General features: G+C 48.3%; 1 protein-coding gene across 1 annotated transcript; it reads right to left on the bottom strand.

Annotated features, from left to right (window-relative positions):
• Positions 1-708: 708 nt before the first annotated feature.
• On the bottom strand, positions 709-4,442 carry LOC134038752 (zinc finger protein 703-like). The gene is made up of 2 exons (XM_062484303.1): positions 3,728-4,442; positions 709-3,288 (listed from the first exon to the last, which is right to left on the bottom strand). The coding sequence occupies exons 1-2, from the start codon at positions 3,971-3,973 to the stop codon at positions 1,753-1,755; spliced, it is 1,782 nt and encodes a 593-aa protein (XP_062340287.1). The 5' UTR covers positions 3,974-4,442; the 3' UTR covers positions 709-1,752.
• Between the last annotated feature and the right edge of the window lie 11,872 nt (positions 4,443-16,314).

The following is a 16,314-nucleotide window of genomic DNA, read 5'->3' as shown; positions in this document are numbered from 1 at the left end:
AGCTGAGCCTGAAACACAAGCTGAGGAAAAGCACACCCAAAACCATCAATCACCCGATTCTGTCTGGGGGAACAATAGCGCCTGGCGTGAACCCCACGCTACATCAAAGACGGCGTTGCAGATGGACTGAGGCCTCTGTTCACTTTCCACAGCTCTGCGCTCGTATTTTATCTCTAGAAGAGAGAATGTGTTTCGGAGCCGTGATGGACCCAGACAGCAGCTTCGCACATTATTTAGAAAACATCGATTTCACCTATGAATTTTACCGATACACGTTTTGTTTTTCATGTCAAAGATTTAATGAAGCATGAATAGGACTATACCTCGAAAATAAATTATTTCGTGCACAAGAACATAATACCCAATCTGGCCCATCGACTTCCTGTCAGCATCCTGGAGGTAGAAGAAACCCGTGCCAGCCATGATGAGTGAGTACCAGCTTCTCAGTATCACACAGGACAGCGGTCCAGAGAATCAATAACAATGTTCCTGTGTTTGTCTCCAGAGAAACATGCACATGCTCAATGTGTTTCTCCAGGAGTGACATAGTGAGCTTGAGTGAGTCGGTTTGTTTGGTTGGATGGAAGTTTCCACAAACCACACTTAAGGGCTATTAAAGTGGCTCTAGTGATCGTATGGTGCAGGTTGAAAGAGTTTAGTTGACACAAAACCAATTTGTTTGAGAAATGAAGACAATAAAAGTTTAAATATATTCATTGTCATTTATTAAACAAAATATGACCTCCCCTTTCAACGGCTAGCACTGCCATCATTGATTTGTAGTAGTGTTCAACTCTCTCCCTTACACAAGGGCTTTCGCCCAAATACTTCACACAAAAATATCACATCTCCGTTATCTGTTCATTTTCTGTACATATCCAAAACCAAGAAGCTCGGGACCGATGTGACATGCACATTCATTCTTCAGAGACCCAACATGAAAACACCGTTATCAATGTGACGAGGTAAAATATATATTTTTGTGTATGCTTCACTGATTTCTGTCAGGTGGCATTCCACAGATCCGGTTCTTAACTGGTAAATGATATGGCTGCAATACAGAAATGACAGAGGGGGAAAAAAGAACAATGCATTGTAATAGTAAACTTGAAAGCCAAGCGCTCAAAATAAATACAGCTTCTCAGTTGGAAAGAAACGAATGTTGGAAACAAAAACAAATGTCAAACCAGGATTTGCCCACTTGGTCTGGCTGCACATGCATCTGGCTGTGCTGCCCAACCTCCCTTTATAGTGCAGCCCTGTGGAAAAAAAGGTTATTGCCATTCCTGTCACATCACCTATCTCCACACAGCAATCACTATTCCCAGCATGACCGTCAAGACATTCGAGACTGTAAACACAGCAGCCCAGCAGAAGCTATCAGCCAGCCCCAGTTTGTGGTGCTGTGGTCTCACTGTAGCATTCAACTGACTGCCGGTCCAGTCCAGATCGGCCCGGCCCAATCCAGTTGTGTCCAGTTATTTGTGAGTGACCGTATCCAGGCAGTCTGCAGCCATGCAAGTGGCCCACCTCTCTCCCCCCCCCCCCTCCCCCCCAGAAGACACTCAAGAGGGGCAGACCCCCCTGGTGGTTTCACTGGGCATAGACACAGAGTACCAGCGCTGCCATATCATCTCTGCTCAAACCAACAGACTCTCCTCAGTCTCCAAACTGGGGAAGCCGATTGAGGCCCGCAGGGCCTGCCCTGCCTGAGTCATGTTAGGACAAACACTGGAATGGACGCCGCGTGGCTCACTGGTAACCCAGGGCGGAGGCAGAGCCCAGTCTCTGGCTGTAGAGGGCATAGTGGGGGTAGTATGGAGCCGTGGACTGGAGAGAGTGCATGGGGATGGAGCCCGGCCCGGGAGGCAGGTGGACCTTGCTGTAAGGGTGGTAGCGGGCCAGGCCCAAGCTAGGGGGCGCCCTGAGGGAGAAGGTGCTGGGCAGGGAGGCCGGGCTGCTCTGGTGCGGCAGGTGGAGGTGGCAGGAGGCGGCGGAGGACACCGAGGGGTAGGCTGAGAGCAGCTTGCTGTCCATTCCTCCGGCCAGGGACGTGTGGGTGCGCAGGTGAGCCAGGAGCTCCTCCGAGTTGGCGAAGCGCTTGTCGCAGGGCCCCCCGGCCGATACCCAGTTGCAGGCATGGGGCATGGGGTCGTTGAGCATGAAGCCGTAGGTGTAGAGAGGGTGGGACAGGGACGGAGACACGCTGGACGACAGGGTGCTGGGGTGGAGGGAGTGGAGAGGATGGGAGGGATAGACCAACGGGTAGCCCGATTTGAGGGAGGAGGAGGGGTCGTGGACACAGGAAGTGCAGTTGCTGCCTCCCAGGTGGGGTGCGTTGGGGTAGCTAAGGCAGTACGGGTCCCTGCATAAACCCTGCATGAAGGAAGGGGGAGAGGCACCCGTGAGCGGACTGGAGCTGGGATGTTTCCCTGGGACCCCCACTCCAAGGCCGGACTTGGTATGGTCCAGCCCTTGGACGAACTGGGATGGGTAGCCTGCATAGGCTACAGAGCCGTGATAGGCCATCCCGGCTGAGGAGAGCGGGAACACCGAGTGCCCTGTCTTGTAGGGGGAGATGGGCGTGATGTGTCCGTGGGCCAGGTTTGACTGGGTGACCTGGGAGTCCACCTTCCCTGCCTCATGGTTGGTGCTGCTTTCAGAGCTGCCGTTGCTGGAGTTGGTGCTGGCTCGGGCATGGCTGGAGTTGGCAAGCTGGGGGCCGTCCAAATGAGACTTACTCAGGTCTAATTCTTTCTTAAGATGGCCGCTGCTGACACAGCTGCTGCTGCTGCTGTTTGGACTGGCCTGCTCCGGTTTGCTCTCTCCGTTCAGAGTCTGAGGTTGTGAAGCCTGCTGTCCACTGGGAGACTGGCTTTGTCTGTGGGACTGGGAGGCAATCTGGCTGTGCTGAGGGGGTGAAACGCTGCTTGTTCTGGAGCTGGGGGAGAAAGACTGGCTGTTAGCTGAGCTACCGTTAGTACTGCCGTTGTTCGGAACCCTGAAGCCAGTCTTGTCACTGTTGCCGTTGGTGCTGCTGACACTATCCCTACGACTGTCGCCGCCCACTTTGGAGTAGGGCTTGAAGCTGGACTTGTCATCCAGGGTGGGGCGGTGTTCGCCCAGCTTCAAGCTGGAGTTGGAGCCGGAGCAACGCCCACCTCCCTCTTTGTCCCCCAGGCCACTGGAGGAGATGGAGCCCAGTTTGGATGAAGAAGGAGGATCTGGTTTACCTATCTGGGAGCAGGTCTGAGCTAACAGGGCTAGGGGGCTCTTCTTGGCATCCAGCTGCAAATAGAGTCAGAGTAGTTTAGTTTCCAAAGTGATTGATTCAATGTCTATTATTGACAATAACACTCATATACCATACACACAATTTACGTCTAGATACTCCATATCTATTTCCCCATGATATTCGTGCGATTTAACAATATGTTTTCGTACATCAAGAAATAGCTTAAAATGTATTTTCCAACGCGACTATCGCAATGACTAACCTAATGCTTATTATTTAAAATAAAAAACTATTGAAACCACGTTTCTACATGACGCAATTATTATTACATTATCATGGTTAGGTTACTATGTTTTTAATTCATACTATTTTGCACAAAAGATAAACAGCATTGATGTTCTACATTAGTAGCACAACAACTAAACGCCCGTGATGCCGCGCGTGCTGGAAAACAATGTTGCTTATCAATTTACTGTGGAAAACGACGAATACCTCGATGCTCACTGGTGCAGATGTCAGCGGCTGCAGGTACTCCGGGTGTAGTAAGTGGCTTGTGTGCGCGGTCAACATATTGAGCATCCGAATAGGGAGTCGCTTTGACTGGCGAATAGGATCCAAAGGAGTAAGTAAAGACACAAAAGCGCCCGGTCTACACTTCTGGTTATAACTAGCTTCAGTAGGCTTGGTGGTCCGCTCGCGTACTTGGTGCGTAATAGATCCAGAGGGGGAATCTTTCATTGGAGAAGGAAGCAAATGTTTTGGACAGGAACTATACGTTAACTTAAGTCCCAAGATCAAAAATTGTGATGTCCTCAACTAATATAGAATAGTAATTTATAATCCGTTGGTCTAGCATAAGTCCATTTATGTATTTCCCAAGCAGGCCACCTAAAAAGTTCCAACGGCCGAGAATTCTGCTTGCCCGTCCCGCTACAAAATCTGAAGCGTCTCCTCTTCATTCATGGCTTCAATTCCAGGGCATTTTTGAAAGATTCTGCTCTTATTCGCCGCAACTGCAGCTATACATTAGGTACAGTACCCTAGCTCTCCAAACTGGTAATGTTCTGTTAAGTTAAACGGAAAAACTCCTCAAAAGACAGCCGACGGATATCAGATGCGGAATCTTCGTCTACAGTGGTGCTTATCTGCTGCATACACACCTTCCCTGTACTAGCGTCGAGTGTGTGCTCTCACAAGAGTCTTCAAAGTAAAGTGCGACGCCGTCCAATAGACTGGGTCCGCATTGGTAATGAGAAGGGCTAGTGCTATTCTTTTGGAGGCGGAGCAACATTGTCCCTTGACACCATAAAACATCGTCTGTGCTTGACATACAGTAATCAACTGTTACAGATAGCTCCATGGTAAAACATTTTTTGGTTAAGGTTGTGGATTCACATAAAACTATGTGTCAAGGTTGTTTTTGACCTTTGTGTAGATAATTTAAAAGTGCATCTAAATGCTGAAAAGGGTGACAATACATTTAGCTGACATAAAATTATAGTTTGTTTTCCATTTAACATCCCCATTACATTCACTGTCAACCAAAATGGTTTTATAAATAATATTATAGGGCTTGTTACACATTTTACAATACAGAAGCCTTCCCCTGTTATTAAATTGAGGTTTCTAATGAATCTTAATATGGTCTATCGGTATCTCAGCATATTTGAGCACCATAAATCAAATAAGGGCTGCATAATATGTCATGTACCATAGTCCATTTCTTTATCCTTTTATTCCATCTTCACAACCAGCGAAGAAAAATGTGATAAAAAGACGACTCTATATTCATGGTTTTATAAATCTGGAATGTTAATAACTTTATTGCATTACCGCCTGCTGACTGACTCGGCAATGAGCTAATTTTGTTAAACTAATTATACAATGAATTGGTTAAAGTACTTAAAAATTACGCCTGACAAGAGCTATTAGTGGCAGCCAGAAATAGTCGGAGTCTGAAGGGCTTTGATGCTCACAATCCTCTCTGGTCTCAATTGAGTGCGAAATTTGTCCTAATCCTTCATAACCTATGGGCAAAATTCTGAATAATGAGAGTAAAATGATAAATATTGGTCCTCAATCTTTGGCAGCCTTGCCTTAAAAAGGGTGCATTTATTAAATCGGTATTATTCATGCTGCTACTGCTTAAAACAACTGCTTATAATAATAACACAACTGCTTTTCTTTCTCTCCCCAATTTACCAGTTACTAGTTGTTACACCCCTGCCACTAGCATTTAAAAGTCACCGCTTTTCAAATATTCCTTTGGATGTTGTGTAACTACACACTATCTCCTTTGAAGCAACCCTCTGCCCTTGCAGGCGAATGCTGCAAGACACCCCTGAGGGCCATACATCAGTGTCCCCTTTGTGATAAGAGGGAGAGCGCTGGGGCAACATCACATCAGGAAACAAGGTCAGAGTTCAAGTCGCACTAGCGAGACCGTGGCTCGCTGGATGCTTGTGCAGTGATGGTACACAGATGCCGAAGCCTAGGCACACACAGGCCTGGTGACGCACACACAGGACAGACATCCCTTGACAGGGGCACAGATAAGCTGTCATCTAGGGTTGGCATGGCGACGCTTTATGGTTATTGGCACTATCTCTCCTCCTGTTGACAAGGTTACGAATACAGCCCATGAAACATCGGTCGTGTTTGTTTATGCAAGGCCCATTTTCTGCCTTCTCATGAAAGCCTTTGTTATGGTGACAACGCTTCACATCTTTGGATCACCTTCTTCTCTCCCTCTGGTAGTGTTTTCATGCGAGAGATAGTTTACTTTATCTTTTTATGACTAACCCTCAGGGACACAGAGAGCTGTTCTGGAATTCCACAGACCACCAGAAGGGAAAGGTGAGGGGGTGGAGAGACAGGAGAATAAGCCAGCAGGAGGGGAGGTCTGAAGAAAAGCAAGAGAGGGTGAACGACTGAGAGAGAGGCTGGACTCGAACAATAGGGGTCCGCTTTTCAACTTTTCGCGAAGCCCCTTGAAGTAGCTCGTCAACAGCTGGAGCGCGGTGTCAGTGAGTGATTGCTGTTTCCTGTTGTCGCTAGATTCGGGGCGGGTTTCCCCCTCTATCAGGGAACAAAATCAAAGCAGCAGCGCCTAGGGAAACAATGGAAACCATTTTGAAAGACAGATCTAAACCCAGAGAGTCCCAGAGAGGGATGGTCAGATATGTTCCCGTGACAATAGCAGAGCCTGGAGATCGTGTTTCCACGGCACTCAGAACTGATGAGTTACAGTAATAGACGCTCGGTCCCTGAAGGATTTCAAAAGCACGACTGTTACTTTTGACCTTGATCTGATGAAAGTTTTATGAAGATCTCTGGCAAATTCCAAAGGCTTTTTCTCTAAAATGGAAACACACACATAAAAAAACAAAAACTTTTTCTCCCTCTCAGCCTGCCAAACAGACATTCCCGCAAAAGAAAATTACAATGGAAAGGGCTTTTATAATATGTTTTTGTGTTTACTTATCTCCATATGCCCACTCACTGTTCACATGATTGACAGGGTTTACTGAGAAACAAATCAGACACTCAGGTGGACTTTAGTCTGCTTTGACAATTATGCCTGTTTACAATGCAAACACAAGTAGAGACAGTTGATAACCTCCCAGAGACTATCCACGTAAATAACACACTTTCTCTGTCTTTCTCTCACTCTCTCTCTCCCCTCACACATACACACGCACACACCATCTGTGGGTTTTTAAACGTGTGGCTATTTACATACTTAAACATCCTCTAATCTCTCACACACTGATGTGTCAGTCAGCCACTGTGAACACTGCACTTATCTGCCTGCCTAATGCTTAGTCCCCATTTGTTTTATCCTCCAGTGTGTCCACCTGTCATCTCGTTATCTTAACAATCACTTATGCACTCAAATATTTAAATCACGAGAGCTTATCCACCTCCTTCAAACGCGTACAGGACACACGAATGAACACACGCACCGCCGTGCACGCACACAGCACACATGCTCTTCCCGGCAACAAAAGCTGCCATTGTGCCACAGCGGGGTAGAGGAGAGGTTATCTAGTCTAGTGGGTGGAGAGATCCAGAGAGATCATGCTGCTAAGGGGCGCCAGACCTCAATCAGATTGTGCTATGCTGTTTCTGTGAAATTTCATCTGACATCAAAGATAGTTTCCCCACCCCCCTCTGGCATGTCTGTTCGTATTGGAGGATCTCATTTACAACACCCAAGGCAACCTGGCAAACAGGATGGCTGGAAAATGTCGTCACCTCCATTTTTTAAGTACAAAATGTACAAATTACATTAATGAATCGAACAAATGCTCCTTAAAAAAACAAAAGCATTGAGCATCGCTCGGTTCAAAAGCAAAATCCAGTCCTGTATCTGGAAACTACACTCAGATCCAAGACATTCTCGGAGACAATTCACTGTGTGCCTTGTTCTTCCACCCTGACCTCCATCCACCCACCCCTTTTCCCTCCGCAAACCAGGGACCATCCATCACCCATCAGCAGATTGACACCCACCCTCAGTCTCGCTGTGCTGTAAAATTACTTTTGCCATCATGGCAGGTGAAAGATCTATAGCGGCTCCCCTTTTTACTTCGACCAGTTAAGGTGCGGGGAAATTGATGGTGACCGCGGAACCCAGGAGGCACTAAACAAACCTCTCCTTCGCCCCCCCATCGTCTGGGCCCTGCCCACAGCGGCCTGGCAATCGTTCATTATCGATTTTCCGCGCTACGGCAGCAGCGACTTAAACAGAGATACAAAGGAGGGAGGCACACATCTCGCATTTGTCTATCAGGACTGGAGGATCCATTGACGTGCACCACACAAGAACAGGGCCTCTCAGGTCATTAGCTGAGCTTCCTGGTAAACAACCTCCGCGCGTGGAAGCCCAAGTCTCGGACACCGCGGGGGACAAAGGGGCCAGCTGTCAGTTCTTCACCTTGGTGCCTTCAATATTGACCGAGAGTCAACCTGTCTGTGAGACATGTCTATTTAGCGTGAACTCCTGTCGCACGTTCAGCCTGGATGCTATGGGTCCCGATTCCTTGCTTTTCGTCTGAGGGACGGAGCCACACACAAGCTAATGACCCTCATTTATAATCCCACCATTAATCCTCAGCCTGTCTTTAGGATCAAAGAAAAGGCAGTTAGCTGCAACAGTGAAACCAAAAGGGATCTATGTGGCCCATTGATTCACTTTACTCAATAAGTCACTTTGATTGGGAACTTAGTTGCATCTGTACTGAGAGAAAGATGGGGGGGGGAGAGTGAGAGGGAGAAAGTGAGAGACAGAGCGTGAGGGTGTGAAAGGGAGGGAGAGGAAGTAAAGTTTCTTTGCTCCCTGAATGCTGCTCATTTCAGTACCTTTATTTACTTAACCCTCAGACCAACCCTCATTCATAAATGTCAGAAATGACTAATATCCCTCAGCCTCAGAGGCTGTTCAGAACCAACAGTTATGCATAATGCTGGCTATGTGCGCTAGGCACATACCAGCATAATCGCTGGCCGGCAACCACCGTTCCAAATCCCAAACACACCATTATAGACGGGGAGATGCATTACAGCTTTCGTCCCACATCTGTCAACGCCCTGGCGTCAGACCGTCATCTGGCATCCGCCCTGACGCAGTCTGTCCAAACACTCGACCCTGCCGTTAAACAAAGAGGCAGGGAAATTGACGAGAGGTGTGAAAAAATGCGCCTGTCTCTCTCTTTTCTGGGGGTCTTTTCCTTATTCGCGTCGTGATGTATCCGGTACAGGAATCGAGAAAGGACAGGCAGTTGAATACCCATTAACTATGTTTGGGGGGAAATGCTGCTGGTGACTCCAAAATTACCTCGTGACATTTCGAAATGCATCGTGAGTGAGAGGGGACAACGGGAAACACAGGCTTTTGTTTTTCTGCTGTGGTTGCCGAGGGAAACGGAGAGGCGAAGACTGACGGCTGCCATGTTGTCGTCATGCCGACGCAGAGAACGGACGCTGGGGTCGGGAACGCATGTCGGGTCTTTGACGTCACCAAGGACGGGGGAACTCGATTAAACGATGACTGTGTAGGTACATTAACGCCCGTCAACCATGTCACATGAAAGGAATTGGTTTGACAAGGTTCCACAGACCTCCGTGCCTTCTTGCTTGACATTCGACATCTAGGACAGAGACATGACAGGGTTTTGACCTCATGAAGACCACAGAGGTCTACTTATGAAGAGTACAATTCACTTCTGGATTGAAAGACACAATACCCTTTGGAGATCTTCCCATAACAACAGTCCACTTTGCCATCCAATGAACTTCTAGGGGGGTTGTGTGTATGTGTGTGTGTGTGTGTGTGTGTGTAGACCACACCCTGATATGATATCATGCCGTGGAATGCTTCTCGTTTGGAGAGAAGGGATCATGAATTATTCTGTTGATCACCCAACATGGCTTCCCGTTGGTTTGCGATGACATAGTACTCTACTTAGGAAGTTAGATTGAAATGTCTAGGGTCTAATTTATCTTTCCTGGATGAATACATGAATGTGAAACAGTGCCATATTTCACAGAAGCTCCCTCTACTCCCTGGAATATGATTACGGCTGCCCTAGAAAGTCGGGTAGGAACCGTTTTTCACCTGAACAAGCATTACCGTGTCATGTTGAACATTATTCACCGTCTGCCGAGCGCTCTGACACTTATGAAATATTTTCCCCGCTGACCTCCGATTCTGCTGAACTAGGACAGTTTCTCTCCCCCTCTCCGTGAGAGGAGGGTGATGTCATGATGCTCTAAAGACCTCATAAATAGTCTCCCTGTGAAGGTCTAATGCATTCTTCAACAGTTAATCAGATCTGTGTGTGTTGATGTTATGATCATGTGGCATTCTTATGTGTGAATCCCCACCCTTGTTTTCCCAGATTTCCTCTCTCTTCTCTTTCGCTCCCTCCCTCTCTCTCTCTCTCTCTCTCTCTCTCCCTCTCTCGCTCTCTCTCTCTCTATCTCTCTCTCTCTCTCTCTCTCTGACAGCCTTCATCGTTGTGAGATGTCAGCTCTGTTCCTTTACCCTTTGTGTGACAGGGTAAAGGATTGTATTGGCAGAAGAATTGATAAGTCGAAGCAAGTGCACGGAAAGTCTCAGGACATCTGGTAAAAAGGTTAGATGTTATTTAGTGGCTGAGAGTGCAAGTTTTCTCTGTAGTTCCTGCCAGAAGGTTACTGGACTCCGCCGTTGTAAATAACTCCTGGCATTCAATGGTATAGGCACTGTGTGTGTGTGTGTGTGTGTGTGTGTGTGTGTGTGTGTGTGTGTGTGTGTGTGTGTGCACAGCGGGATGCAGGGAGGGGGGAGTTGTCACAGGTTTGGAAGTATGTGCAGTTTTCTTTATTGTCGTATTTGATAAATGGGTTCGAGAACAAGGCAGAGCATACATCATATCACCTTTAATGGATACACATTTCTGGGCCCATAACTCACCGTCCTTAAACAGAAAAAAAGTGAAATATGGCATTGTATATTTCTTCCCCCGGACACATTTATGAGTCCTCCCTGCAGTATAAATGCAGTGATTGCTATTTCAAAGTACCATGTCAGACTAGAGAGCACTGCCAGCTGCCTCAACAGAGAGAAAGAGAGAGAGAGAGAGAGAGAGAGAGAGAGAGAGAGAGAGAGAGAGAGAAGGGGATGGTGACAGTGAGAAAAGGGAGGTGATGTGAGGGTGGTGGGGGGGGGGGGGGGGGGCGAGGGAGGGAAGGGCGGTAAAGACAGAGAGAAATTATAGGCCTGACAAAGTTGAGTGTCTATTCAAAAAAAAAAAACTCTCCGGCGGCAGTAAATTTATAGTGTTGTGCTTGCCCCTATCGAAAGCTAAACCATGGCCTGGCGATGGCGGTTCATTCCAGACTACCAGCTGGGGAGAATTCCTGGCTGACAGGCAGTCAAAGTGCTCCTGGAGGCCTTGGTGAGAGATCGGTTGACCACTCGGCAAGGATGCATAGGAATGAACGGTTGAGCCTTGAGCACTTTGTTCAGTCGAAGCGTGTAAGCGGGGCCAAGGAGAATTATGGTCGTGTAAATCCTCGAGCTCTTTTTAGAGGATCAAAGATGACAGATATATATCACGGCTCCCTGCGGATCGGCACGCACGCAGACGAGCCCATGTGTGGAGATGATGGACTGCCTCTCCTCCCATCTCCCTTGTTTGTTTCTATATCTGTTTTGATATGCTGCACGTTATGCGTTCAGCTCTTTAGGACTAGTGCTCGAGTCTATTCTCGTCTTTAAGCCTTTAAATTCTACAGTACATCCTTAATTACAGCGAAAGAGGAATGGGAACTTGCAACATCATCTGTGACCTCTATAAGCAGACACCCACACCCACACCCACACACACACACACTCACACACAGCAAGAAAGAACAAGCTCAGACATACAGATGTCACAAAAAAAAAAAAACCTTCTTTGGAGACTCTATCAATTCAGACAACATCTGTCTTTGCTGAAATGTTATCTCTGCAAGGGATGTATCAGAGTACAGGTCTGGGGTGGATCCAGCCCATAGACCTAAACAGCATAGAAAGGACTGGATTTCATCAAATGAAGTTTTTAAATTAGGCTGCCACCCAGAGCACACAGAGGAATATTATTTTGACACCTCGTCACCCGGAGGGGGGAGCGGGCCTTTTTGATGTGTGATCCGCCAAGCCTTGCGTTGGCTGGCAGATTTTATCAGCAAACAAGACAGGCGAGCGAAGCGCAGACTAAATAAAAGGGGGGTGAGTGATAAAAATGTCAAGGATTATCTTCACTTTGCGGGGCCCTGTGATGTCGTATCAAAACGGATTTGGTGGAAATGATTTGGCAGGAGGAGAGATGATGACGGGAGGGATGGAGGGAGGGAGGGAAGAGGAGGAGGAGGGAAGAGGAGAAGGGGTGCTGTGGTTACTTGTGTGTGTGTGGTATGTGGATGTGTGTCAGACAGAGAGAGAGAGAGAGAGAGAGAGAGAGAGAGAGAGAGAGAGAGAGAGAGAGGAGAGAGAGAGAGAGAGAGAGAGAGAGAGAGGATGTTGTCTTCCATTACTTCATTATTTCCTCACCCTCATGTCTTGGTTTTACACTTTTCGAGCATCTTTGTTTCGGGTTTCATGTGAAGGCAACCAGAGGAAGGAACTGTTCAGAAGTGCTAGATGTTGTCACCCACGGTGATGGGCTCTGTTACGTGTTGCAGTCTGAGGAGAGACTGTAAGTCTGACACAGTGACTTTGGCAGTGTTCATCACTCCTGTTCCACTGTTACAGCACTGTTACAGACAATTATTGGACTCCTATAATCTGTGACTTCTAACTCTCTGGGTCAAGAGATATGATCAACTGAATCCACATTCTGTGCTGGGGGTTTGCGTCACTAAATTCCAGCCAACGCCTCATGACTTCTTCAAGCCTTGCGAGTAGAAGGTCGCTTAGTGAAGGTTACTGGATCACTAATAGATGTCAATTCCAAAACTACTGCTCCTACAATGTTACTTATTCAAATGACCATATGTTCCTGCCTTGTCGTTGTTGCTGTTCAATGGTCCAGGTGTCGATTTGGCGAGGTCAGTTTCCCCGGGCCCACCCCTCTGTGACAGAGTGACAAACGGAGGTGTCGCTGGTGTCACCTCCTCCACTCGGGTCCTTACTGGAAACATCCGGATGTTTATGGACCTCCAGCTGGCTGCTCTGGTCCCAACAAATGACACCCTGTTGGTCAAGTAGCTCCTTGAACCCCCCCCCCCCCCCCCCCCGTGTTTTGGCCCTGCCGTTTGTAATGGCTAACTCTCGGTTTAGGAGGATTCTGTCATCTTAACCGTGGCATCCAGAGCCACAGAGGCCTCTGGCCCTTGTGCCTCACGTTCTATACCGAGGGGAAAATGAATCCTCATCCTATTATTGTTGTTTTGACTCCAGCCGCTCCCCATTGCTTTCCTCAACGACTGTCTCCTCCTACCTGTTTATGTCTCTCGTTTATCTTTTATTGTTACTTTTATTCCCCCCTCCAAACTGTCTATCATGCTGTCACACAGGCTGACAAGGAAGATTAGAGTATTTGACTGTGTGTGTGTGTTTGTGTGAGAGAGAGACACCTCAGGTCAGATTCCTGAGGTTTCACCCCATAATACCCAGCTTTCCTGATTAGGCCTGAGGCCAGTGGGAGGATCCTGTGTCCGTGGTAACAGAGCCGACGTGTCAGTCGATGTGTCATTGTGTCACTCTAGACTTGTCAATGATGCCACTTAGCTCAGACTGGCGGTGGATTATTCCTGTCACCACCTTGGAGGAATGCACCGAGGCTTTGGTCTCGTCATCCGCTCCGGTTTGATCCCAGCCACACAGTAGCATGTCGAGTAAACATGAGCATGTTGTGTGGATTTGGAAGGGGCGTTTTACTGGGTGAGAAGAGAAAACTTCCTCCACTTTCTCTCTTTGTGTCTCGTTCTGTCCTGTGCCCTCTCCCCTTTCTCTCCTCTCCCTCTCTCTCTCTCTCTCTCTCCTCTCTCTCTCTCTCTCTCTCTCTCTCTCTCTCTCTCTCACTCTCTATCTCTCTCTCTCTCTCTCTCTCTCTCTCTCTGTCTTTGTCTCTCTCTCTCTCTCTGTCTTTGTCTCTCTCTCTCTGTCTTTGTCTCTCTCTCTCTCTCTCTCTCTCTCTCTCTCTCTCTCTCTCTCTCTCTCTCTCTCTCTCTCTCTCTCTCTCTCTCTCTCTCTCTCTCTGTCTTTGTCTCTCTCTCTCTATCTCTACCCCTCCCCCTATCTCTCTCTCTCTCTCTCTCTACCCCCTCCCCCTATCTCTCTCTCTCTCTCTCTCCCTCTCTCCCTGTCAGTCTCTTGCTCTGCCTCCTCCTCAACCTCCTCCCGAGGGCAGGCTTGTGACGCGACGCCAGCCCCCGACAAAAGACCAGAGAGCCAGGGGGTCGGCGAGGGGAGAGAGAGAGAGTTGGAAGAGATGTAAATCGAGTGGATAGGGAGAACCTGCCCAGCACCTTGAAAGGAGGCATTGTGAAACACAGGGAAGTACATCTGTGAGAGCAGGCCCTTTGAAGTGGAGGATGAGAAAGAGGAAATGCGTGTGGAAGTCACACCTTCCACTCAAAGGACCAGAGATGAAGCCGGCAGAGTGCGATTCCAAAACCACAGCGATGACTTCCAGTCCACTGCAGTCTGGTGTGTGTCTGAAGTGTTCAAGTCCAAGGTTGCACTTTCCACTCAGGAGTTTCTGCCTGTCACCACAGACAGCAACTATTTCACTCACTGGTTCTTTTTTTTTGTCTCGAGGAGGAATCTCTTCGACTTCAGGGAACATCAAACGGCATGCGAAGAAGAAGGACATACATAGGGAGAAATCGCAGAAGATCCTCAGAAGGCTTTTGACGAACAGCACCCGGAGACGGAAAGAGAGACAGAAAACAACTAAGGAACCGAAAATCCAAAATGGACGACGGCAGAAAAACGAGCCCACGTGAATATTCCCCTCCGTGGCCAACAGCCTTTTTATAAGTCTTTTTGTCTCTTTTTCTTTTAATTACCACTCCCCCCTGACGGCCCCTCCCTCCCTCTCCTCTCCTCCTCCTCCCCCCCCCCCCCCCCTGCCCCTGCTCCAGCGCTCCCCCACCAGCCAGGCAGCATTTTGACAAACAAAGCTCTCAGAGCACAATGCGAGTGAAAGGGAGTGTCCTGCTTGCTGGATCTGAGAGTGCTGTTTACAGAGGGCCATGTCAGTCGTTGGCGTTGGGATGTTCCAGCGTGTTTGGGAACAGTAGGGGGAAACCTGGCTTTGATGTCAACCCCTTTTCTCTCTCTCTCTCTCTCTCTCTCTCTCTCTCTCTCTCTCTCTCTCTCTCTCTCTCTCTCTTCTCTCTCTCTCTCTCTCTCTCACTCTCTCTCTCTCTCTCTCTCTCTCTCTTTCTCTCTGTTTCCCTCCCTGCTCTTCCCTCTTTTCGTGTCTCTTTGATGGAGTTCTGTGAAGTGCTCTTCCTCAACAGGAGGCCCAGTTGTCGACACCCACGCAGCATAGGAGGAGGGGAACACACACACATGCAATCCTGCCCTGACCACACACACACACACACACATGCAATCCTGCCCTGCCCTGACACACACACACATGCAATCCTGCCCTGACACACACACACACACACACACACACATGCAATCCTGCCCTGACACACACACACTGTTGTATTCTGGGTTAGATACAGTAGGTGGGGTACAGTTTCAACACCACGCCCGGACATTGTTCCCCCCCCCCCGTCCCCCCCCTAGGTTTGGCATATAATGACAAAGGCACAGCTCAAGTTTCACCGACCATTAAATAAAGTGCCATGTCACCTGTCCTCGTACACTGCCAAATGTGTCATGTGACAGATGACAATGACGGCTGACCCAGTGACAGCTGGTTACTGTCAGCCTGTGTCATGACTGTCCTCTCCCGCAGTCCATTATTTGCCCTCGGAATACGTCGTAATCAATTGATCATTTTCATTGAAATGGATATGATTGCGAATGGCGCTCTTGTGTGGTGTTGCGCGCTGGCCTGGTTGAGGTGTCTGTGCGATAGAAAAGGAGGGGGGGGGAGGGGAGGTTGGAAATGAGAGATCATACATGCGTGTGCGATTGAGACGGAGACAGAGAGATGGAAAAAATGAGAGAGATGGAAAATGAGAGAAAGAGGGAGAGGAAGTGGGAAGGAAGGATAATAAAGAGACAGAACGGAGGGGGGGGGGGGTGTGAAGGGGGTGTACACCCTGACAGAGGTCAAATTGGTCCTGTCAACAACATTGCTGTTTTAATTTGACATATTAATGTTCGCTGCCAGCAGTAATAAATCAGGTCAATCAGGCAGCATCCCAGGTCCCAGCGCATGTGCTCCGACATGGAGGAGTCCATAACTGCATTCCCCCTCATAAAACATTTAACCGGGCTTCAAGTGCAGGACTGCTGAGTGTGTTAATAAAGGAGGCCTTTTTTTCCCTTCCTCTCGTAAATCTGTGAGCGTGAGAGACGTGTTGTCGGGGCGGTAGAATGCGTTGGCAACTGCTCCACATCGGCCGGACCACAACGCGTG

This window comes from Osmerus eperlanus, chromosome 18 (genome assembly GCF_963692335.1).
Source record: "Osmerus eperlanus chromosome 18, fOsmEpe2.1, whole genome shotgun sequence".
Taxonomy (NCBI): Eukaryota; Metazoa; Chordata; class Actinopteri; order Osmeriformes; family Osmeridae; genus Osmerus; species Osmerus eperlanus.
This window is presented reverse-complemented; position numbering and strand designations above follow the sequence as displayed.